The sequence below is a fragment of the Chaetodon trifascialis genome, chromosome 3 (genome assembly GCF_039877785.1).
Source record: "Chaetodon trifascialis isolate fChaTrf1 chromosome 3, fChaTrf1.hap1, whole genome shotgun sequence".
Lineage (NCBI taxonomy): Eukaryota > Metazoa > Chordata > Actinopteri > Chaetodontiformes > Chaetodontidae > Chaetodon > Chaetodon trifascialis.
The window spans coordinates 135,578-160,623 of NC_092058.1; the positions used below are offsets into that span (position 1 = coordinate 135,578).

Consider the following 25,046-nt stretch of genomic DNA (forward strand, 5'->3'; position numbering starts at 1 on the left):
CCTTCAGCATGACCTCAGCGGGAAAAGTCATGAGGTCAAGAAAAGATTGACTGACACTGACAAGAAAAGAAGATTTCTTCAGTGGAAGACGATCACCGACTGCACTTACAATACAGCAACTGTCCCCTTTGTAAATGATGGTCCAGTGTGTCCTACGCTCAAGCACTTAAGGGAAGCACTGAAACATCTTTCCTTAGCATTCAGAGAATTCACAGCTCTCTTCACACCACCTGCAGAAACTTCAGGTCATTTCACTTAAAACCCTGTGAGGGAAAAAAAGACTATTCAACCTCAATCAAGGTCTTCAGTTTTCTGTGGTGGACGGAGAGAAAGTAATCTGCTAATATTTCAGTTGATTGTTGGCGCTCTTTCTTTCACAGATTCAACTGATCTTTATTTTTACTCAGACAAAAAACTGCAGTTAATCAGCTGAACACCTTTGAACTAAGCTCAACATGGGATTCCAGAGCACAGCACGAGAGGAAAACAGACCAGATCTGAAAAACTGATTTACAAAATCCTGTTTTTCAAGTGAACACATTGTGGCCCCCGGCTAACAGTTTGAGGAGAAAATGCAGGATGTGCTACTGCCCTAGTTGTCCATTCATCCTGCTGGCAAGAGCCAAAAGCAGTGTGAAGGTTGAAAATACATCCTGAAAAGCATGACACTGACCAAAACTCATTGTCACTGTTAATTTTTTCAATGTTCTCCGAAAATTTATTAACGTAGCAATTGAGAAGACAGTCGGCAGATTCATCGTTAATGAAAAGATCATCAGTGCAGCTCATCTCAGGATTATTTCCAGTTCAAGTGAAAACAGTCAAAACAATCATTTATTTTCTGGATTTCCCTTTAAATGAACAAAGACAACACGTTTTACATGAAAACATTCAAGACTAATGGCAGCGCTCATTTCCATGGACTACCACACTGACTGGTAGAGTGAGTCAACACAGAGCTGTGCTGATTGGCTGGCAGTGAAGAAAAAAAAATCAGACTAAATTAAAATACTGCAGGCTGAAGGTGACTCAGGTCAGTGGAACAGGTGGCCCAGCAGGGGTCAAAGGTTAGGCCTCAGTAGGGTTGTCTCTTGATGAATCTGGAGAACATGGCAAAGGCAGCAATTGGTTTGTCTGATGGAACCATGTGACCTGAACCCTGCAGGATGACAGAGGGCAAAGGTCAGCAGCAGAATTTAAAGACTCAAACACACCAATCATCAGAAGCATTTTCAGATATGAATAAAAACGTGATGAAATCTCCCATCAAAACACAATAAAACCTATTTACACAGGTGAGCAGCACACACGCAAAGATGACATCACCAGGGGCCTCATGTACAAAGACTTGTGTGGATTTCCTGCTGAGACATGGCGTACGCTCAAATCCAGAAAATGTCGTACGCACAAAAATATCCAGATGTATGAATCTGCACGCACGCACGAATCGTTTGTACATCCCAATCAACATGGAATTGAGCGCACACGTTGGAGTTCCCGACCCCTCCCTGTCCACGCCCCTATTTAAATATGCAAATCACAGTTAAATGAGCCCTGCTTCTGGGATTCCCCTCTCTGCACAATCAGAAAATCAAAAAAGAATTTCACCAAAAGCGAAATGGAGGCGCTACTGGCTGAAGTGGAGGTGCGCAAAAATGTGCTGTTTGGCACGCCGTCCTTCGGCATAAGCAACAAATGGAAGGAGTGAGCGGGAGAGTGTGTGAGGCTGTCAATGCTGTGATCAGAGAAGCGCACACAAGCAGAAGTGAACAGGAAGTGGTCCGACATCAAGGTGGATGTGAAGCGTCTGGTGGGGGGATATGCTGCTCTGGCAGTGGTACGGTGTGCCGGTGTGCCACATTGTGGAGGACGCCGCACGCCATCACAATGCGGCACACCTTCTTGGGACTGTACAGCAGCACACCCCCAGTCCTGTCCAGGCAGCGCCACCGTCCCTTCAGTAGACCGACTGTCCGCTCAACGACTGACCGAGTGCAGGAATGGAGGTCATTGTACCTCTGCTCTCAGTCTGAGGATTGGTGAGAGGGGTCATCAGCCAGTAAACTGGATTTACAGTTTCCATTCGTTGATTTTATACACTACGTCCATGGATCACACACTACTGTTGCAAATTAGTGCAGAAGTGCGCCGGGGAAAAGGTGAGGCTGATTAAGACATTTCACACTTTATGCACGGGGTTATTAACATGAGTACTTTGCACACACAGACAATCAGGGACTTCTTAGAAAGATCTTAAGCTGCAGTTTAACCAGCAACAAACAGCAGGTCACTAAATCTAACCACTGACTAGTAATGATGCTGTGAAGGCGGGACAGAATTTGGGGGCGCACATGCTGAATGCGCATCTCAGGGATTAATATTATGACAATAACACGAATAAATTTACTCACCAAGAAGCCACCCATCGAGCACAGAGCCAGCTTGTAGTCTGTTCCCAACCATGCTGTTACTCAGAATGTATGAATCGTGCGTTGAACCAGGCCGCCTCGCTGCGATGTTGGTTAATTGCATTTGCGCATCACATATGATCTGTACACTGATCGAATGGAAATGTTTCCTGTTGACATCTACAAATTCATCATGTGATGCCGCTTTTATAGCAACGTGTGTGCAGTCCATAGCTCCGATTACATTTGGAAAACCGGCTCTCGCTGCAAATTGCGCTTTAATGTTGACCTGTTCAGCTGCATTGTACGGGAATATGATACACCTGGCTGACATGCGGATAATTCAGTCCCACACGGCTGGCGTGGCTCGGCTCAGGGTCGACTGGCACAGTCCCGATCGGTCGGCCAGCTCCCTCTGGAACCCCCCCGGTTGCAGGAACCCCAGTGTGGTCGGCACCTGTGTGGGCACAGGCAGCGCATGGCTGCTCGCTGTGCTGCTTCAAGGCCGGCCGCAGCTCTGCGCACAGTTCAGGAGGATTGTCTTCGGGAACCTAAAGCGGCTGATGAGCCAGCTGTCATCATGTGCCAGTAAATCCTCTCTGTCTCTGAACACACGCTCTCTTCATATTCCACCATTTGCAATATCTTCTAATGCTGCTAAAGCAGCCATTGTTTTTAACGGTATTTTTTGCACCACTTTGCGCATGCTTTTATATCCACTCATGTAATTGCAGACACGTGGGTGTGTTAATTGTTCATCCGTCTTAACTGTTCATGTGTCTGACATGCACATCCCAGCATCACCTCTAATGTCACCAAAGGATCAACAGCTGGAGAAACATGCATATTCCAGCCATGAAGTTGGCGTGAGGCACCGCACGTTTCCACGGTCATTTCACTCTTCATACATCTGACCTTTGTCGTGAAAAAGAGCGTATGCCACGTTTTTGTACGTGCGCACCCTTTGTACATGAGGCCCCAGGTCACTGATGGTCAGCCCTTAATGAAGATGTCAGTCAGAACTGAAGAAGCCTTTTGGATTACAGACAAAGCCCAGTTGCCTTTGGAGGCACTGAGAAGATGAGGGATGTGACGGAGCGGCTCCGTCACTAACGTTGGGCAGCGCACTCACACACATACGCACACACATACGCACACACATACGCACACACATACGCACACACATACGCACACACATAGGCACGCAAACGCTTTCATTCACACGTCCCTGTTCACTTTCCCCGTCTTTTCAATAAGTAATTAAAAATACCCCATAGCCATTTCCCTTTTCTCCTCCGTTTCTGTAGCACGGCCAACGGTGCACACTTGGTAGTTCTACCTCTGTTCATACATATATTTCCACACATATTCATACCACCATTTTATCACCTACCATGTGGAGATGTGCTGCGTGTCCATCCTGCTCTCACACTGTCGTTAGTTTGGTTGGCCAAACAGGGGCGTAACTGACAGCTACATTAAATAGTCTGTCTTCGCGCGTTTTATGATCATGTGACCTACGTTATTATTTGTTTTGTTTGTTCAGTTGAATTTCGTGATGAATAACTAGGGATGGTTAAAGGGGAACATTTGTGAACATAAATACTATTTTTTGCTCTATTTATAGTGGAAGTTGGGAGACTAAATATATGAATAGGGTTAAGGAAAATGTTGAATATGGTTTTTTTATGTGTATACCGAGCCTAGTGGGAGGGGCAACTGGTTTAAAAGGAGGCTGCTCAGCCCTAGATGGAGAGTCTTGACTGGGTTACAGAGGAGGTAACAGTGTTTGATCTCGAGACTGTGTGAGTGATTTCTTTGAAGGTAAAATATACTACTGTGAGTTATTGAAGGATTTTTTTGTTTTTCCCCTTTTCTAGAATATTATTTGAACTTTGTTCTATTTTCCTTTTTTTTTTCTCTGCATTTCACTTTTTTTTTTGTAAATATGTTTGCACCTGGGGAGGCCGGCAAATAAAATAACACCAACAGTGTATTTCCGACTACGCCTGTGTTTTAAAGGAGAACCCCGTGACAAGGGAGTTTACCTTGACAGTGAGGAAGGCGATGTTGTCAAAGTCTTTGACGAAGCCACCGACCTGCCGACCGTCTTTGTCATCGTACAGCCACGGACGTCTCTGAACCTCCACCTGAGAGACACACCAAGGTTAATACACCTGGAGATGACCTGACATCACACCAGGAGTCGAGCCGACACCTGAAATGGATTATAAAAGATTCACTGAGACACAAATGAATCTGTTAAAACTCCTTCCTTTGAGGAGAACAGACAGAACCAGAGACAGAAGTCTCAGCTGTTTTCATGTTTAACTGACACGTTGATGACCAGCTCAGAGTAGCAGTAATCTGTGATCACGGCTGGATCCATTTATTGATTATTGATAATTAAGTTCGATATGAAGTTACCAGCTGGTGCAGAGACTCGACAAACCACTCGTCCCCCATGAAGTTACAGGCCATGTCCACGTCCCCGTTATACACCAAGATCCGGTACTTCTGCAGTGAGAATAAAATACTTGTCAGTGCAGCCATACGTAATCTTACCTTCACCATCCCCAAACTCACTGCATAGTTTACTTTATCATCCACAGATCAATACAGCTTGTGTGTTCATTTCATTGATCCTGTGTTAAGAAACAGCAGATTAAGAAATTCTCATGCAGACCAAGCTGTTGTCCTATGAATTCCTTTGAAGTAGAGACAGAGATCAATTCAATCAAGAGGTCGAGGCTTGATTTCAGTCTGAATTTATTTGGTTATTAATTTTGCCCTTTGGGAGGCGGCGCTCCAAACGAGTGTAAAACAAATGATCATTTCCCGACATGAAAGCAAAGGAGAGCAGGTGTGTTCACTGACCAGAGCAGAGAGCAGCTTCAGGTACTGTTTCCTGACATCCAGGTAGAGACGACCGTATTTCAGATTCACCTCAGAGCTGCAACACAAGCAGATGAAAACTTCATTGAAAAATCTGCTCAGGGGAATGACGGCCATAAACACAGAAGTCAAAGAAAAATCAATTACAAAAGTAATGACTAAAAACAAAACATCACATGTGATTCAGTGTCTTTCAAGGTCACCTTAATTGTGATTAACAAGGTGTTCTGTGTTCAGGTGTGTGGCAAGACAGGTGTAAAGTGGGACTGGTGTGTGGTGTGTAGTGTTCTTAGTGGGCTGTAGTGAATTCCGGTGTACAGGTGTGTAGCGTACAGGTAAGTTACCTGCAGATGACCCAGTCCAGGGCCTTAGAGCTGATGTGCAGGGCTGCTCGGACATACGGGTTGTTCAGGTAGAGGGAGGACGGGGTGGAGTTTGTGCAGGGAGGGTCCAGACGGACAGACAGGTGGAGAGACGCCAGACCTTGTAACTTCTACTCCCACACAGTCAGAGGAGAACCTGGTTTCTATCCATCTGTCAGCTGAATTAACTTCAATATAAAGACATCAGGTGAATTCATACACACCTGGTTCCACAGCTGAGTCCACTGATGGTGGATGAATGAGTTCCCCAGATCTCTGATCACCAGCTCACCATTTTCAGTACTGAAAATCAACAACAAGCCGTCAATAACAGGAAGTCAACCTCCGCCAACTGTCAGCTCTGTGGTTAGACCTCACCTGCTGCAGGTGAGTTTCATTTTAGCAGCTACAGACACGATGTTAAAAATTTGGTGTAAATTCAAACATCAAATAAACCAATAGCCAGAGAAGTAAAACAGCATTTCCTGTGTTGACTCAGAGGTCAAAGGTTACAGTAAAAGGTTACCTGACTCTCTGGCGGACTCCACCTGCACAGGGTGCATACAGGTTGTAAATGTTCAGTCCTGAACTGTAGACGGTGTCCTGAACCTCAAACAGCTGCAGAGAAAACAACACCTGAGACAAACTGGTTTAATCTGGTACAAGCAGATTTTGATCCAGAAAGACCAGATTTAATCCCAAAACCAGGTTCAGACTATCTGGAAAATACACTGGTCCTGACTTGCTCAGACTGGAGATAAACCAGTTCAGACTGGCTTAATCCAGTCTACACTGGTCTGAGGCCACCTGAACTGGTCTGATATGAATTGTAGATGTACCACTTAAAACTGATTCGAACATGCTAAGACCTGGTTCTATAAGACAGTCCAGTTCAGACCAGCTTTAGATACAAACTGGTTCACACCGGTTTAGACAGGTTTAGACATCTGTGAGACTCACGCTGGAGGAGCAGTTCGGGTTCTGGTTGTTGTAGAAGTTGCACTTCCCATTGCTGCAGCAGAATGTCTGCAGCTTGGTCCACAGTTGGCTTCCCAGCAGACCGTGGTAGTAGGCGAAGTACACCAGGGAGTTATCGTTCATCTCATAACTTGACATCCCGTTTCCCACAGCAATGCCCTGCAGGACAAGTGAGACACAGCGAGCATGACATGGTTGCTAATGTTAGCATCCCACAAGCTAACAGTAATCTGACACTTCTGCTTTTACCCTGAGTACCAAGTTGCCACAATACAGCAGTATCAGAGCATTTTCGTGTGTACCTGCAGGTTCAAGCTGGCATCCTCCATCACTCTCTCAGCAAGTGTTGGGATGTAGATTCCTCCGTAACTCTCGCCAGTCAGGAAAAGTTCATTCTTGCTGAACTCTGGAAACAGACGGAAGAACTCCTTCAGAGCCAGGTAGTTGTTCATCGAAACCTGAGGACAAAAACAAACTCTTTAAAACACCTGATCGTGAACACCTTTGAGCCAATCAGTAGCCACGTTCCATGTGTTTCACTGACCTCTGTGTCATTGGTGCCATATTTTTGATCATCAGAGTACGAGAAGCCAACTCCGGCTGGAGACTCCAGGTACAGCATGTTGGCAATCTGCTCAAAAAGAGTGAACCAATCAACTAATCAGCTGTCAGGAATTACACCAACATTAGCCATGCGACCAAACCACCTGAGTCACATGATGGCACACAGGTGCAGGCGGTTCAGATTGTTAACTGATTAACTGACCTTGTTCCAGGAGTATGGGTTGTACTGCAGTGTCACACCATCATCCTGGATCTGAAACAACAGGGAAGTCAACAGGTGTCACTGTGACACACTGATGCAGATGAGTGAGGGTCAGGTGGGTGGGGGTGACCTACCAGGAAGGGTCCATGTTCAGTGAGCAGTCCATCCAGAGAGCTGCAGCCAGGGCCACCATTCAACCACAACACCACCGGGTCAGAAACCGGATTCTTCTGAGACTCCACAAACCTGAAAACGATGACACAGTCAGGTGGTGTGATGACAGGTGACGACCAGGTAGATGTCAACAGCTGAACTGAGATCAGCTCTCAGATGTGCAGGCAATGCAGTGAAGCTCCAGTGGATATACAGGGGACTTATGAAGACTCTCTGGAATTAGCGATCTGGTCTTGTCTTAGTGTTCACACCTTGTATTTTCAAATGTATGTTAGTTTAAGATTGAATGTAGCCTCTCCTCAATCGAAAGTTTTGGTAACAGTTCGGTGTGATATGGTGTGAATGTGGCAAATGTTGGGCGAATGGTGAATTTAAATACTAACTAACTTGGAAGCGATGTGGTGTAAGGGGGTTTTAATTTGGGAGTCCTGCAGCTACTGTTCTCCTTGAGGAAGTGTAGCAGGTAGTTCTAGTAAATGAGAGATTGGTGGCTACCACTTCTTCTCCCGAAGATGTACAGGCTGATTTCTGTAGATTTACAGTGAAGGGACGTTGCTGAACAAATGGGTCCGAACAAAGGGCCTACAGGAAGGCGACACTGGCATGCTCAAGTATGAATATGCTACCAATTATGTGAATGACAGAGTCTTTTGTGTTGTGTGCAGTGAGGAAGAGGTAGAGTGTCACCAACCCTCTGACACCAAAACATCCACTGACTGGTCATTTATCATCCACAAATGCAGTTTTCAATATAAATCCAGTCACCGTCAACTCACACTGTAAATTCCATTGTTCATCCATGTATTGCCTCATAATTCTACATACTGTTTATTGCTCATTTTATATTTAACTTATTGTTCGGCCTTTTGTATGTCCTTTTTCCTATGCAAGTGCGTTGAGTTCAATGTTTAAACCAGAGTCACACAGCACACACACGTGGCCCATAGAAGGTTTACTGTAATTAACAAAAACAGATTCAGCACTTCAGTGAAACGAGTCTCTCAGAGCAGCACTGAAGAAAGACGCTATAATCTCCCAAAGAATCCAACTGGAATCTCACACCGAGTCAAAGAGCGCTTGGCTTTCTAAATGAGCGATCAGTGACTTTATTTCACTCCTCCTAATATCTTCACATCTAACTCAGTAAATTAAGGCTTTATTATTTCAACCGAACAAAAGTTGGAGGTGATTGCTGAACAGTGGAGAGATGACTTATTTTCTGTCTGTCAGTTTGAATGAAGCGTGTTTTTAACTGTAAATGGAGTAAATGGGGTCTGGTGGCTTTGGTAAGTGTGACTTCACAGCTGTTTCGGTTAAAAGGATCTTAGTCTTTAACAAAGAGATTATCTTTCCATGATGCTGTCAGACACTTGGAAGAATGATCAGAGCTGTCAGTGACAGAAAACATTTTTCGTGATTTCTCCAAGTTTTCCAGGACACTGAAATCTTCCATGACATGAAACACTGCATCGAATCTGTCTCACCTTGAAGACAATGACTCTACAGAATCTAAATTCATTGCAGTCAGGGGTTTGGTGTCTTCTACGACAGATGCTGTCCAGACTGTGGAGCACATAAAATGTGACTTAACTCACCTGAGATTATTACAGCACTGGTGCTTTCGGATTCAGGTGAAGGGTCAAAATCAACAAATGCCAACTGTAATGATGCAGATGTGTCAGGTGTGTCTCAGGTACTGACCAGTAGTGCAGGTGTTTTCCATCGGCCACACTCAGGTAACCAGAGTAATGTCTGAAGCTCGGCTGTTTCTGCAGACCGGGCAGGTAAGTCACCTCGTCTGCAGCCGGAGCCGCATCAGCGCCCAGCAGAGAGAATAGGAAGCACCACAACAATACCTCCACCTGCATCTGAAACGCAACAGGAAGTGACATCAACACCTGCATCTGAAACACAACCGGAAGTGATTTTTTTTGTTTGTTTGTTTGTTTGTTTGTTTGTTTGGGTCTTGTTTAGTGTGGTGTTGAATGTCAATTTCTGTCTTATCTGTTAACATCAGGGGGTTGAAGAATCTCATGCCTCAGACACAGATTTATCATATTGGAGGAGTCAGTGGGGAAAGATTTATGGTTTTCATGTGGCAGCAATCAGTCAGGTTTGGCAGGTTTAAAGGCCATGTAATTAAACACCTTACAGATACAGAAAGGAGATGGAATTCTGATTGTTGAGATTCACCATCAACAGTTCATTCTTGTAAATATCTATGCCTCCAATACTAAAAAAAAACCAAATATGGCTTTATTCTTAACAGAAAACAAGCTCAGAGACACAGGCATTCAAATGAAAAAGCAACAAGGACAGGTCTCTTAAATCTCGTATAGAATAGTTAATCTCATCAGGTATGGAGGATAAAGTAGAGTCAGTTACAACAGAACCAACACAATGCTGTAACCATCAGAATAGATATGGGGGTAAGAAAACAGAACTTTAACAGAGATTAGTGGAAATTAAACAAGACACTGTTTCAGAATAAAGAATTTCAAAAAGAAACTCAAAAAATTATGGATAAACACTGGAAACAAGCCAAATTATTTAATAATTTCAGTAAATACTGGAAGTTTATAAAATCTGAAGTTCGGAATTTTTTTTAGGAATTGGATTGGAATCGGACGTGCTGAGGTAAGCGTATCGTCTCACTTCCTGTTTCTGGTTGCTGCCTTACGAATAGTGTGCGTTTGTCGCTCTTGTTCCTCTGAGTGTAATTTGCTCTGTGTTTTGTTACAGCGGCCTTTTATCCGCACTCTAGAGTAACATTAGTTCTGCTCAAGCACCCATAAGTCTGTTTATTTAGCGACCGTCAATTTTATTTGTCTACGCGCTTGTCTGCTCTGCTAGCTATACCAACTTAGCCTAGCAGCTAGCGATGGCTTCTCTCTGTCCCTCTCCAGCTCTCTCCTGCTTGGTGTGTCACATGTTTAGCTACTCCTCTGCCTCCTTTAGTGATACTGGTACGTGTAATAAATGTAGTTTATTTGGTGAGTTGGAGGCGAGGCTTAGTGAATTGGAAGCTCGGCTCCGCACCATGGAAACCAAACCATTAGCTATAGTTAGCCAGGCCCCCTTAGCCGGTGCGGACCGACCAAGTGCAGCTCTGGCTAGCCGTCCCTCGACAGCTCCCGAGCAGCCGGGAAACCAGGGAGGCTGGGTGACTATTCGAAGGAAGCATAGTCCCAAGCTGAAGTCCACGGGTCACTACCAACCGCTTCATGTTTCTAACAGGTTCTCCCCACTCGGCGACACACCCGCTGAGAAACCAACTCTGATTATTGGCAGCTCCATTTTGAGAAATGTGAAGTTAGCGACACCAGCGACCATAGTCAAATGCCTGCAGGGGGCCAGAGCGGGCGACGTCGAATCAAATTTGAAACTGCTGGCTAAGGATAAGCGTAAATACCGTAAGATTGTTATTCACGTCGGCGGTAATGACACCCGGTTACGCCAATCGGAGGTCACTAAAATTAATGTGGAATCGGTGTGTACATATGCTAAAACGATGTCGGACTCCGTAGTTTTCTCTGGACCCCTGCCAAATCTGACCAGTGATGATATGTTTAGCCGCATGTCATCGTTCAATCGCTGGCTGTCGAGGTGGTGTCCAGCAAACGGTGTGGGCTTCATTGATAATTGGCAGACTTTCTGGGGAAGACCTGGTCTGATTAGGAGAGATGGCATCCATCCCACTTTGGAGGGAGCAGCTCTCATCTCTAGAAATCTGACCGATTTTATTTATGAACCTAACCCCGACAACTCAGAGTTGAGACCAGGAGGCAGAGCTGCAGTCCTACACGCTTCTCTGCGCCTCCATTAGAGCAGTTACCCACCCAACACTCCATAGAGACTGTGTCTGCCCCCCGACCACGTAAACTAAGTAAACCAAAAGTACAGAGAAGAGGAGTTAAACATAAGAATCTAATTAAAATTAGAACAACCTCTGCAATAGTACAACAAGATAGGAGAATTAAATGTGGACTCCTTAACATCAGATCTTTGTCCTCTAAAGCTGTTCTAGTAAATGAGTTAATATCAGACCATAATGTTGATTTATTTTGTCTGACTGAAACCTGGCTGTGTCCTGAAGAGTATGTGAGCCTAAATGAAGCTACTCCTCCGAGCCATATTAATACTCACATTCCTCGAGGCAGCGGCAGAGGAGGTGGAGTTGCAGCCATTTTTGACTCAAGCCTTTTGATCAACCCTAAACCTAAACTCGACTACAACTCATTTGAAAGCCTTGTTCTCACTCTTTCTCATGAGAAATGGAAAACAGTGCAGCCACTTTTATTTGTTGTAGTATACCGCTCTCCTGGTCCTTACTCCGAATTTATAGCTGAGTTCTCGGAGTTTCTATCAAGCTTAGTTCTTGAAGCAGAAAAAGTAATTATTGTAGGTGACTTTAATGTACATGTCGACGTTGATAATGACAGCCTTAGCACTGCGTTTATCTCAGTATTAGACTCAGTTGGCTTCCGCCAGAATGTACATGAACCGACTCACTGTTTTAACCACACCCTCGACCTTGTTCTGACATATGGCATTGAAATCGAAGACTTAATAGTCTCCTCACAGAATCCTCTTTTATCAGACCATCATTTAATAACTTTCCAATTCATATTACCAGACTACCAGCCAGTAGGCAAAAATTCTTATACCAGACTCCTGTCTGATAGTGCTGTAGCTAAATTTAAGGATATGATCCCATCAGTATTTAATTCAATGCCATGTCTCAATACAACAGAGGAGTCTTATGCTAACGTTAGTCCCTCCCAGATTGACTTCCTGGTTGATAGTGCTACAGGATCGTTGCGTATGACACTTGACTCTGTTGCTCCCCTAAAAAAGAAGAAAATTAAACAGAGGAGGTTAGCTCCATGGTATACTCCTCAAACCCGCAAATTAAAGCAAACTTCACGGAAAATAGAAAGGAAATGGCGTTCTACCAAATTGGAAGAATTTCGGTCCGCCTGGCAAGACAGTCTTAAAATATACAGGAAAGCCCTCCGCAGTGCCAGGGCAGCCTATTACTCTGCACTAATAGAGGAAAATAAGAACAATCCCAGGTTTCTCTTCAGCACTGTAGCCAGGCTGACAGAGAGCCATAATTCTTGTGAACCATGTATTCCTTTAGCTCTGAACAGTAATGACTTCATGAGCTTCTTTAATGATAAAATTCTAACTATTAGAGACAGAATTCATCGACTCCTGCCGTTAACAGGTACTGTTTTGTCTTCAAACGCAGAAATCGTAGAAACTGTTACTCAGTCTGTCGCAGTTTTAGACTGTTTTACTCCTGTTGACCTTCACCAACTAATTTCAATAATTTCATCATCAAAATCATCTACCTGTATTTTAGATCCTATCCCGACTAAGCTGTTTAAAGAAGTATTACCTCTAATTGACTCTTCAGTTTTAGACATGATCAATCTCTCTTTATCAACAGGCTACGTACCACAGTCCTTTAAAGTAGCTGTGATAAAACCGCTACTGAAAAAGCCTACTCTTGATCCAGGGGTTTTAGCCAACTATAGACCGATATCCAACCTTCCCTTTCTCTCAAAAACTCTTGAGAAAGCAGTTGCCAATCAGCTGTGCGACTTTCTAAACAATAATAGTTTATTCGAGGATTTCCAGTCAGGATTTAGAGTGCATCATAGCACAGAGACAGCACTGGTTAAAGTTACAAATGACCTTCTAATTGCATCTGATAAAGGATTTGTCTCTGTACTAGTCTTACTGGATCTTAGTGCTGCATTTGACACCATTGACCATGGCATCCTATTGCAGACACTGGAACATTTCATTGGCATTAAGGGAACTGCGCTAAGCTGGTTTAAATCCTACTTGTCAGATCGCTCTCAGTTTGTACGCGTTAATGACGACTCCTCTGTGCTCACTAAAGTCAGCTATGGAGTTCCGCAGGGTTCTGTGCTTGGACCAATTCTATTCACCTTATATATGCTTCCTTTAGGTAAGATTATCAGGAAGCACTCAATAAATTTTCATTGCTATGCAGATGATACCCAGCTATATTTATCAATGAAACCGGAAGAAACCAGTCAGTTAACTAGACTACAAGCATGTCTTCATGACATAAAGACCTGGATGACCTGCAATTTTCTGATGCTAAACTCGGACAAAACTGAAGTTATAGTAGTAGGCCCTAAACATCTTAGAAGGTCACTTTCTGATGACATAGCAGTTATGGATGGCATTGCGCTGGCCTCCAGCACCACTGTAAAGAATCTGGGAGTTATCTTTGACCAAGACATGTCCTTTCACTCCCATGTAAAACAAATTTCAAGGACTGCCTTTTTTCACCTACGTAATATCGCAAAAATCAGGCATATTTTATCTCAAAATGATGCAGAAAAACTAGTCCATGCATTCGTAACTTCCAGGCTGGATTATTGCAGTTCTTTACTATCAGGCTGCCCAAATTCGCTGCTGAATATTCTCCAGTTGCTCCAGAACGCTGCAGCACGTGTTCTGACAAAAACCAGGAAGCGAGATCATATTTCTCCAATACTCGCCACTTTGCACTGGCTCCCTGTAAAGTTTAGAATAGAGTTTAAAATTCTCCTTACTTACAAAGCCATAAGTGGCCAGGCACCTTCTTATCTTAAAGAGCTCATAGTACCTTATTGCCCTACTCGAACACTGCGTTCCCAGAATGCAGGTCTACTTATGGTTCCTAAAGTCTCAAAAAGCAGAACAGGAGTCAGAGCATTTAGCTATCAAGCTCCTCTCCTGTGGAACCATCTTCCAGTCTTTGTCCGGGAGGCAGACACTGTCTCTACATTTAAGAGTAGGCTTAAAACTTTCCTTTTTGATAAAGCTTATAGTTAGGGCTGGCTCAGGCTGGTCCTGGACCAGCCCCTAGTTATGCTGCTATAGGATTAGACTGTTGGGGGACATCCAAAGATACACCGAGCTCCTCCGTCCTTCTGTCCCTCTCCATCTGCACGCTCTCATGTCCTACCACGGCGTGTTACTAACTTAGCTCCTTCCCCGGAGTCTCTGTGCTTTGTCGTCTTGCAGGTTCCCATGGACAGTGGCTGAATCTGGATTGTGGATTTCAGCTGCGTCTCCTGCCTTGGCCCTGCCTGACATCCACTGCAACTGCTACTGCTGTTATTACATCCACTGTCACTGTTACTGTGACTGCATGTCTGTCTCTCTGTCTCTGTCTCTCTCTCTCTCTCTGACTGCTTTTCTGTCTGTCTGTCTGTCTGTCTGTCTGTCTGTCTGTCTCACTCTCTCTCTCTTGCTCTTCCTCTCTCACCCAACCGGTCGAGGCAGATGGCCGCCCACCCAGAGTCTGGTTCTGCTCGAGGTTTCTGCCTGTTAAAAGGAAGTTTTTCCTCGCCACTGTCGCCAAGTGCTGCTCATGAGGGAATTGTTGGTTTCTTTGTAGATAAAAGAGCTTGGTCTGTACCAGCTCTATATGGAAAGTGTCCTGAGACAACTTCTGTTGTGATTTGGCGCTATACAAATAAAAATTGAATTGAATTGAATTGAATTGAATGAGTAAAAAGATTTCTAGAACAAATAAAGAGAGAATCTCAAATGGTCACAAAAAAAAAAAAACATAAAATGATCAGGTAAAATAAATCTGAAGAAGAAATGAAAGATCTGACAACTGCACAAGCTGAACTAGACAAAATATATGAAGAAAAAGCCAAGGGTGCTTTTGTCAGATCTAGGAGAAGATGGCTAGAGCAAGGTGAAAAATGTACAAAGTATTTCTTTAACTTAGAAAAAAGAAATTATGAACAGTCGTCTCTGGGCAAACTCAGAATTAATGATGTAATATGTGATAATCAAAAGGAAATCTCACAATAAGTTCTATGAAACACTGTACAGTGCTGACTTATTAGTCCAAGATAATACTGATGTGTTCCTTAAAGGCTTAGAATCAAGAGTTAAAAAATTACAACTTGATCTGTGATCAAAAAAATAGCTTAAATTATGTACAAACTTGCATTAAAGCTTTGAAAGACAGTAAATCACCTGGAAATGACGGGTTAATAGGAGAATTCTACAAAGATCATAGCGATCATTAGCCCCATTTCTAGCAGCAATGTTTGAATAAGCCTTATAAAAAGAGGAGTTACCTCCAACCCTGAAACAAGGGCTCATTAAACCAAGTCCAAAAACAAACAAGGACAAACTCAGCATTGAGAATTGGAGACCGGTCAGTCTGCTGAAGAGTGATGCCAAAATATTTGCGTCAATTTTTGTCAAAGGCTAAAACTTGGATTAAATGACATTATTGATGAAGAGCAATTGGGATTTATGCCTGGAAGGAACATAATCAATAACATAAAATTAATCAGAATCAGCGATCGATCCTCAGGGGAAATTGTTTTTTGTAGCAGTGCTCCATACAAAATAGAATTATAGATTAGAATAAAATTAGAAAGAAAGAATGAGAAGGAATATATATATATATCCCCAGGTCCACTACCAGTTCCTTAGTCTTTGCCACATTTAGTTGCAGACAGTTCTGCTCAAACCACGTGACAAAGTTGTCCACAGCAGCCCTGTACTCATCCTCATCGCCTTTGTTGATACATCCAACTATCGCAGAGTCATCAGAAATCTTCTGAAGGTGGCAGGTCTCTGGTGTAGAGGGTGAAGAGGAAGGGAGAGAGGACAGTCCCCTGAGGGGCCCCAGTGCTGCTGACCACTCTGTCTGACACACAGTGTTCAGGTGCACATACTGTGGTCTGCCAGTCAGGTAGTCCACAATCCAGGACACTAGGGGGGCGTCCACCTGCATCGCTGTCAGCTTGTCACCCAGTAGAGCTGGACGAATGGTGTTGAATGCACTGGAGAATTCAAAAAATATAATCCTCGCAGTGGTCGCCGGCTTGTCCAGGTGGGCGTAGACACGGTTGAGCAGGTAGATGATGGCGTCCTCAACTCCAAGTCGGGGCTGATAGGCGAACTGGAGGAGGTCCAACAGTGGCTTGACCATGGGCCGGAGCTGCTCCAGGACGAGTCTCTCCAGAGTCTTCATAATGTGGTCAGTGCCACAGGTCTGTAATCCTTTGAGGCCCTGGGCCGTGATGTCTTTGGCACAGGAACGAGGCACGACGTCTTCCACAGCATGGGGACCCTCTGGAGACTCAGGCTCATATTGAAGACATGTTGAATAACACAGCTGGGGGGCACAGGCTTTGAGCACCCTGGGGCTGACACCATCAGGGCCTGGAGCTTTGTTAGAGTGGAGTCTCATCAGCTGTCTTCTCACCTGGTCAGCAGTGAAGCACACTGTGGAGGTGACAGGTGGGGCAGGGGTGGTGTAGTCCTTTGGTTTGTGAGTGAAGATAGTCTGGTAGTCTGAGGAGGTGTGAAGAGGGCTCACACAGGAAGATGGGGGGTGTGAGAAGGAGGAGGGGGAGAAGGAGTCTTAACTGGCTGTATTCCTAATACATGGAAAACTGCATTTGTAACTCCTCTGCACAAAGGTGGCCCCGCAAATGAACTGAATAATTACCGTCCAATCTCAAAATTATCCTGCTTGGCCAAAATTTTAGAACGCTTGATAAGCAACCAAATTAGATCTTTTTTTATCTGAATTTGCAGTTTTAAATATTTATCAGTCTGGTTTTAGACCTGGGCAAAGCACTGTGACTGCCACTGCTAAGGTTGTGAATGATATTGCGCATGCTTTAGACAGCAAACTTGATTGTGTTGCCCTTTTTATCAACCTCTCTAAGGCTTTTGATTCGGTTGACCATTCCATCCTTCTTGAGCGTTTGCATGATATTGGTTTTGATTACAACTCTTGTAAATGGGTTGAGCATTAACTATCTGGTCGATCCCAAGCTGTGATTGGTGATGGTTTCATATCAGAATTTTTAAACATATACAAAGGGGTACCGCAGGGTTGGGTTTTAGGACCTCTGCTTTTTTCTATTTATATCAATGATTTTAATTGTGGTATCACAAATAGCTTAATTCATCTTTATGCTGATGATTCAATCATATATTCCTTTGCTTCATCTGTTGAACAAGCTCTAAATAATCTTCAAGATGATTTCTGCATTATTCAAAGAAGTCTATCTCATCTTAAATTGGTTTTAAATCCAGGAAAGTCAAAGTACATGATTTTTACAAAAAAAACATACTGTTGACTTAAATAAATTTACCCTTGCCACAGCAGATGGGACTCCATTGGAAAGGGTTTCTTGTTATAAGTACTTGGGGTATTTGGATAGATGATGAATTGTCCTTTAATTTTCATGTTGCAGAACTTTTAAAGAAGCTGAAGCCTGTCTGTCTGTCTGTCTGTCTGTCTGTCTGTCTGTCTGTCTGTCGCTCTCACTCTCCCTCTCTTGCTCTTCCTCTCTCACCCAACCGGTCGAGGCAGATGGCCGCCCACCCAGAGTCTGGTTCAGTCTGAGGTTTCTGCCTGTTAAAAGGAAGTTTTTCCTCACCACTGTCGCCAAGTGCTGCTCATGAGGGAATTGTTGGTTTCTTTGTAGATAAAGAGCTCGGTCTGTACCAGCTCTATATGGAAAGTGTCCTGAGACAACTTCTGTTGAGATTTGGCGCTACACAAATAAAATTGAATTGAAGCCTTTATTGGCATTCTTTTACAGAAATAAATCCTGTCTTCCTCGGCACTGTAGGAGACAGTCTGTGCTACATTTCTATCGGTTTTAGACTATGGTGACATTATTTACATACATGCTACTCTCTCTGTTCTTAAACCACTTGATACTTGTTTGTTTAAAGATGTTTTTAACACTGTGTGTTCGACCATTTTATCTCTAGTTAATACATCTCTCAGATCAGGGTGTGTTCCAGCTGCTTTTAAACATGCCACTGTGCAACCTCTTTTAAAGATGAGAAATCCAGACACTTCTGTTCTGTCCAATTTTAGGCCCATTTCTAAACTCCCTTTTTTATCTAAAGTTTTAAAGAAAGTTGTTTTTAATCAACTGGAAAAAAAAACAAACAAACACCGGAACTGAAACTTGAGGAACTTGAGATCAGCATGGTTACAGCCGACAGTAATCGGGGTTGAATTAAAAATTGCTTGAAATTTGTCCTCTTCTTTCCACGGTTACCGTCTCATGTTCGAACGTCAACACTGGGGTGTGGCTGTTTGTCCACGTTATGATACGAGCGGGGATATAGCTATATTTTTAGACTCTGAATTAAACCGGCGGGGGATGCCGCACTAATTTATAAATCACTGTGTTTCTGGTGCTGCATGATGAAGCATTGATCTGGCTGAGAGAAAAAAATGCTTCCACACACAGCAATGCATAGCTAATGTGTCCCCTGATCTGCTCAGGAGTTTCATGGTGACATGCTGTGAGCAACCAGGTGAGAAAAAAAACACGGGACAACTTGTGTCCTGGGAGAAAGTGTCTTCCTCACGGGACAGATGATGAAAAAAGACAACAACTCTGGGAAAAATGGGAGGGGAGTAACACTAGTATCCATAAAGGCAAATATGCTAACGTAGTCAGTTCTGGCGTGAGAGCTAGCTACCAGTACTAGCGCCACTTGACTAGCAGCTAACATTAGTTGCCGCCAGGTTTGCAATTTTAGCTATTTCGGTCTCTCTCTTTTTTAAGCTGAAGTACAGAATCGTCGATAGCAAAATGTTATCAAGCCACTGGCCTAGTACTCTCTTGTCAGCAGACAAATAGTGAAAAAACAATAGTCAAGACGTTAACTTAATCCATCTAGCAAGCTTCACAGCATGTTAACGTTACTCACCTTTCTTTGTGTATTGTCCTGAGATGTCTGATAAAATTCGACGTGGTGCTCGCAGTATCCGTGACTTTAACATTGCAGATTTTGCAGACAGCTCCTCTTTTGTGTTGTGTTGTTGTATAATCTTTGAAAGCAAACTGTACGATTTTCGGGACGAGATTGGTGCCTTCCATCTCTCTGCTTGTCGCGTTGTAGAGAGGGGTTGCCAGGTTTGCTGATATGCTACAGGTCAAGAGCACTCACGCACAATAAAGCAATGCTCATCATCTAATAATTTATTTGTTGATTTTTTTTTTAATAATTTAACAAGAATTTAATGACTTGGCAAGTCACATGGCTCAAGTCTAAGTCAAGTCACAGGTCAGGAGAGGCAAGTCAAAGTCAAGTCTTAAGTTCATGTTGATCAAGTAAGTCACAAATATGGCAACTCGAGTCCGACTCGAGTCAAGTCATCCACTCGAGTCCTCCCATCTCTGGGATATTAGATAACCCTAACCCTGAAGAAAGAAAGAAAGAAAGAAAGAAAGAAAGAAAGAAAGAAAGAAGGGGGGAGTGAATGATGATGATGGTCCAGGACAGACAGCAGAGGAGTCATAGGAAGGATGAGCCACGCCTGAAGTGTCGAATCTATTAAAAAACAAATTCACTTTGTTTGCCTTGTCAGTGCTGTCTTCAACTCCTCTGCTGCTTGTCCCGAAGCCAGTAATGGTCCTCATACCACTCCAGACCTCTCTCAAGTTGTTCTGCTGGAGTTTCCACTCCAGCTTCCTCCTGTATTTCTATTTAGCCTCCCTGATTCTCACCTTCAGTTCCTTCTGTATCATTCTCACCTCCTCCCTGTTACCCGCCCTGAAGGCCCTCTTCTTCTGATTGAGGATGTCTTTGATGTCCTTAGTCACCCATGGCTTGTTTGGATAACAATGGACAGTCCTGCTGGGACAGTGGAGTCCACACAGAAAGTGATATAGTCCGTGATGCACTCTGTGAGCCTGTCAATGTCCTCTCCATGCGGCTCACAGAGTGCCTGCCAGTCTGTCACCTCAAAACAGCCCTGCAGTGTCTCATACGTCTCCTCTGACCATCTCCTCACTGTCCTCGTGGTCGTAGGCTGACTCTTCACCAGAGGCACATAACAGGGACTGAGGAGCACAAGGTTGTGGTCTGACCTGCCCAGAGGGGGGAGGGGGGAGCAGCTGTATGCATCCTTGACGTTAGCATACAACAAGTTCAGGGTTCTCTCCTCTCTTGTTGGACAGCTCACATACTGCATGAAATTGGACATTGTTGTTGCCATGGTGATGTGGTTGAAGTCACCCGAGAGAGCGATGAATGCACTCGGGTGTTGAGTTTGCAGACAGGCCACGGCGGAGTGAATGACATCACATGCCAACGTCGGGTTGGCAGAGGGGGGGATGTAAACAGCAACGATGATGGCATGTGAAAACTCCCTGGGCAAATAATATGGCCTGAGTCCAACAGCCAGCAGTTCAATGTCCGGGCAACAAATACGTTCCTTGATGGTAATGTGACCCGGATTACACCAATGGTTGCTGACCAGAACGGCGAGCCCCCCTCCTTTACGCTTACCGCTCTGGGTGCAGTCCTGGTCGGCCCGAACAGTCTGAAAGCCACTGATGGAGACGTCGTCGGGTATGTCCTGATGCAACCATGTTTCCGAAAAACAGATCAGACTGCACTCCCGGTACTCCCTTTGACTCCTGGCGAGTGCTGTCAGCTCGTCCGCCTTGTTCGCCAGCGACCTCACGTTGCCCATGATGAGAGAGGGGAGGCACGGCTTATACCTCCTCTTCTCAGTCAGCCTCTGTTGTCTCGACCCCGCTCTTTTCCTCCGCTGTTTCTGTCCTCCTCTGCATCCTCTGTGTGTTATCCTCCAGATTTCAGAGGGGATCTCTGTTGTTCTGGCTGACAAGCCGGCCGGCCTCAGCGCGATCAGCTGATCTCTGGTGTAAACAATGCGCTGCACATCGGTGCTGTGTCCCAATGAGAGTCGCAGTTTTAAAGTGAAAAAACAAACCAGAACTCTCTCAGCCAGCATGTTTGGAGAGGGCACAGCTTCAAAATGATGGTCCTTAAGTTGCCCATTAAGTCCCTTTTTATTTCTTTTGGTTGCACAGATCATGGCTGTACGTATAAAAAAAAAAAGAATGCATTTAAAGGTATAAACGCTTTAGGCAGAGAATTTAAATTAGCTCAACTAGCAAATGATACAACGATATTCTTAAAGGATAAATATGAAGTAATTAAAGCAATCAGCTGTATTGATGAAATTTCAACTGTATCAGGTCTAAGAATGAATGTAAATAAATCTGTGCTAATACCAATCAAAGACAGTGATCTGTCAGACCTGGATGGTATTCCTGTAAAGAATACAGTTATTTATTTAGGTGTGGTTGTTGATAAAAACAAAAACTATTGCTGCAATTTAAATTTTAACCCAATAACGGAACAAATAGCCAAGACGTTTAATATGTGGTTGATGAGAGACCAGTCACTGAGCGGCAGAGTCCTTCTTTCTAAAGCTGAAGGTATATCCAGATCTGTATATGTGTCCCTGTCTCTGGAAATGCCCCCAGCAATCTACAAAAAACTAGATCAGACTGTTTTAACTTTATATGGAGGAACAGATGTCACTATGTAAAGAAACAAATTTTATGTAACCCTAAAAGTAAAGGAGGTATGGAGGTGTTAAGTTTTGAAATGCTGAACAACACTTTCAAAGTGCAGTGGTTAGCAAACCTAACCAAAGAGAGACAACATCTGGAATATTTTTCCTAAATCTGTATTTAATGATGTTGGTGGAATCCATTTTTTAAAACAGAAAAACTACCGGTTAAACTGTCAAACTTTCATAAACAAGCTTTACTTGCCTGGAAACTGATTTATAAGCACAGTTTTTTACCAACTAATCTCTACATTTGGAATAATGAAAATATTCTCTATAAAAATAAATTGTTATTTTACAGGAAGAGGTTTGATCATGGGATCATATATGCTAAAAATCTTGTTAATGATGGAGGACAATTACTCTTACCAAGAATTTATGAATAACTTTCAGTTTCCAGTCCCACCCAAAGAGCATGCAGCAGTGTTGGATGCTGAACCAGGGGCTGTGCTGCAGCTTCTGAGAAGCTCAGGAACTTATGATTTTATTTCTCCTACTGCTGGATCCTTTAATAGTCAGATCTTTGTGGGGGAAATCGATATAACAAAGAGGAGATGCTCAATCAAATATATTAGAAAGTGTATTCAAACCACAACTTTACCTCCAGGACAATCAAAAGCTAAAGAGGTTTCATTTAAGATGCTACATAAGATTTATCCAACACAAAAAATACCGGCAAGGTTTAAAATTGATATTGATTTGTTAAGAAAATTTTGTGGCAATGAAGAGGAAAAATTCATCATTTGTTTTATCAGTGTGAATTTTCAAAAGCATTCTGGACTGATGTACAGCAACAGGACAAATAATTCTTTTACAAGAAAAGGACATTTTCTTTTATTTTGAAGGAAACCAGGGTGATGATACAGTCTTTCTTGTACAACTAATCCTGATGCTTGGGAAATTCCACATTCATAAGAAAAAATGGACAGATGCCAAAACAAATGCTACAATTAAAGACTGTAAAAATAAGAAAGCTGTCCAAACAAACCGTGTGCTCAGAGTATCAATACTCAGCCCAGTTAATGCCGCATGAACACCCTCACTGGTGAACCCTGCCAATACTGGCTGTAATATTGTGCTCCTGCATTGTTGGTATTTTCTTTTGTTTTGCTTAGCTGTTTGTCTTTTTTGTTTGTTTGTTTGTTTTCTTCTTTTCCTTTGGGGGGGGTCTTTGTGTTTGTTTGTTTGTTTGTTTATATATCTGTATTGGATGTGATCTGTAGCTGTGTCAATTATTTTTTTTTTTAAAAAAAAAAAAAAAAAAAAGGAAGTGACATCAACACCTGCAGAAGTCATAGTTGACTTGGTGCTCCGGTCTAAATCCGAGTGTCTCAGGTAGGAGTGCAGACTGCAGCACAGCCAGTGATCCCTTTCAACCTCCATCGGTGCAGAAGAACGTCTGAAGCTGTGAGTTTCACTTTGAAGGAGAAATCTCTGCATGTGACACCATGTGACACTAACCCTGCATCAGCTGTCACATGACACGGCAGGGGGCGCTACAGGACCCACATCAAGAAGCTGATGTTTTATTAAAATGCCAGGTGTGCTTACTTTCTGTGAGCCGCATTTAGCTCATGGACTTCATCACTCATTAGGAGCCTGAGGAAATGAAGGCTGAACTGCGGTGTCAGACTGCAGCTTGGAGGACAACGAGTGACGGACAGACAAAACGGAAACAGTTGCTTTTTGGTTTTGGTCTTCAAGCAGCAAAACACACAGCAGGGGGGCTGCGGGACTTCGGGACCGGGTCTAGAACGCGTGGTGTTTGACGACTTCAGACATGTGCTTGATATTCTGTGAACCGAATTAATTAGAAGAAAGTGCGACTTCATATTCCTCAGTCTGGGTTAGAGAGTGTTCGTTTTTTACTCAGAGAAGAACCGAATATACAATTGAGGGATTTTTACATTCAGTTTGGCGGAAAGAGGAAACGCGGATTAAAGAGGAGAAACGCAGCGGGGGGAGCCAACAGGAGCCAGCCTGGAAACAACGTGTTTGGCTCATTTTCTGTCTCACGAATTTAATCATCAAAAAGTTTCCGCCTTAAAATTCATTAATTATTTTTAATCAAATAATCTGAAGTGTTTTAATCCACACAGAATGAACGTTTCATTCACTTTAAACTGACTCAAGTCTGACAATATTCGAGAGGAAAAGGTTCATTTTAAGCGGCCGTTCGTCCGTCAGACAGACTCTGTTTAATAAAGTTTAACAGAAAAAGCACTTTAAAACAGTCTGAAGCTCGTTTCTGCCGACAGTTTCTACCCCGGAAACAGCTCAGCTCAGCTAACTGCTAACAAGCACAAAAACAGCAACGTTTCACCGAGAAAACCGTAAAAAGCTCACTGAGATCTGAACCGAGAAACCGAGAACCTTCAGTCAGAACTCACCTCGTCTGTCGGTCTTCACCTGGCTGGCCGCTGGACAGGTAGATTAAAGCTGAAGTGATTGCAGCTGAAGACATAAAGAATCAGCACGTCACATGACAGCGGCCAGTCACATGACCCCCCCCCCCCCCCCCCCCCCCCAGCTAACGTCTGCGTGTCTGCGGAGGCGGCTCCCCACCTATACGGGGTTCTTAAAACTAGTTTCTTCTCCCTCCAAAAATAAATAAAATATATTTAAAAAAAAACATCGTCCACATCAACACTGCAAAGCAACAAACCAACAGGTGCCGACAGAACCTGCTGCCAATCAGAAGCCTGGAAAAAAAAAGACCCTACCGGTGCGCGAACGAAGGTCCGGACCACCTGAACCACAGCAGAGAGAGGACACACCTGACACACAGAGCAAAAGTCTACACATCAGCACTTTTCTTCACCTGGAAGTTTTTGCCGAAACACCAAAAAACACAGACATGCTCGTTTCCATGGGAACCCGACAGGTGTGCAGCAGGTAGACGAGTCATAGGGTGAGACAAAGATGTGAACTCAGATGTGCGTCCACCAAAGGTCGATCAAACTCAACACAGACTCTCTGTTACAGGGGGACATCAGCTTTGACCCTTCTGGGCTCCTGTACGACAT

General features: G+C 43.7%; 1 protein-coding gene across 1 annotated transcript; it reads right to left on the reverse strand.

Annotated features, from left to right (window-relative positions):
- Positions 1-361: 361 nt before the first annotated feature.
- On the reverse strand, positions 362-24,532 carry ctsa (cathepsin A). The gene is made up of 14 exons (XM_070959596.1): positions 24,411-24,532; positions 9,285-9,451; positions 7,544-7,655; positions 7,410-7,460; positions 7,188-7,274; positions 6,946-7,101; positions 6,626-6,802; positions 6,192-6,283; positions 5,890-5,968; positions 5,648-5,796; positions 5,286-5,361; positions 4,836-4,925; positions 4,457-4,558; positions 362-1,159 (listed from the first exon to the last, which is right to left on the reverse strand). The coding sequence occupies exons 2-14, from the start codon at positions 9,449-9,451 to the stop codon at positions 1,076-1,078; spliced, it is 1,422 nt and encodes a 473-aa protein (XP_070815697.1). The 5' UTR covers positions 24,411-24,532; the 3' UTR covers positions 362-1,075.
- Positions 24,533-25,046: the final 514 nt, after the last annotated feature.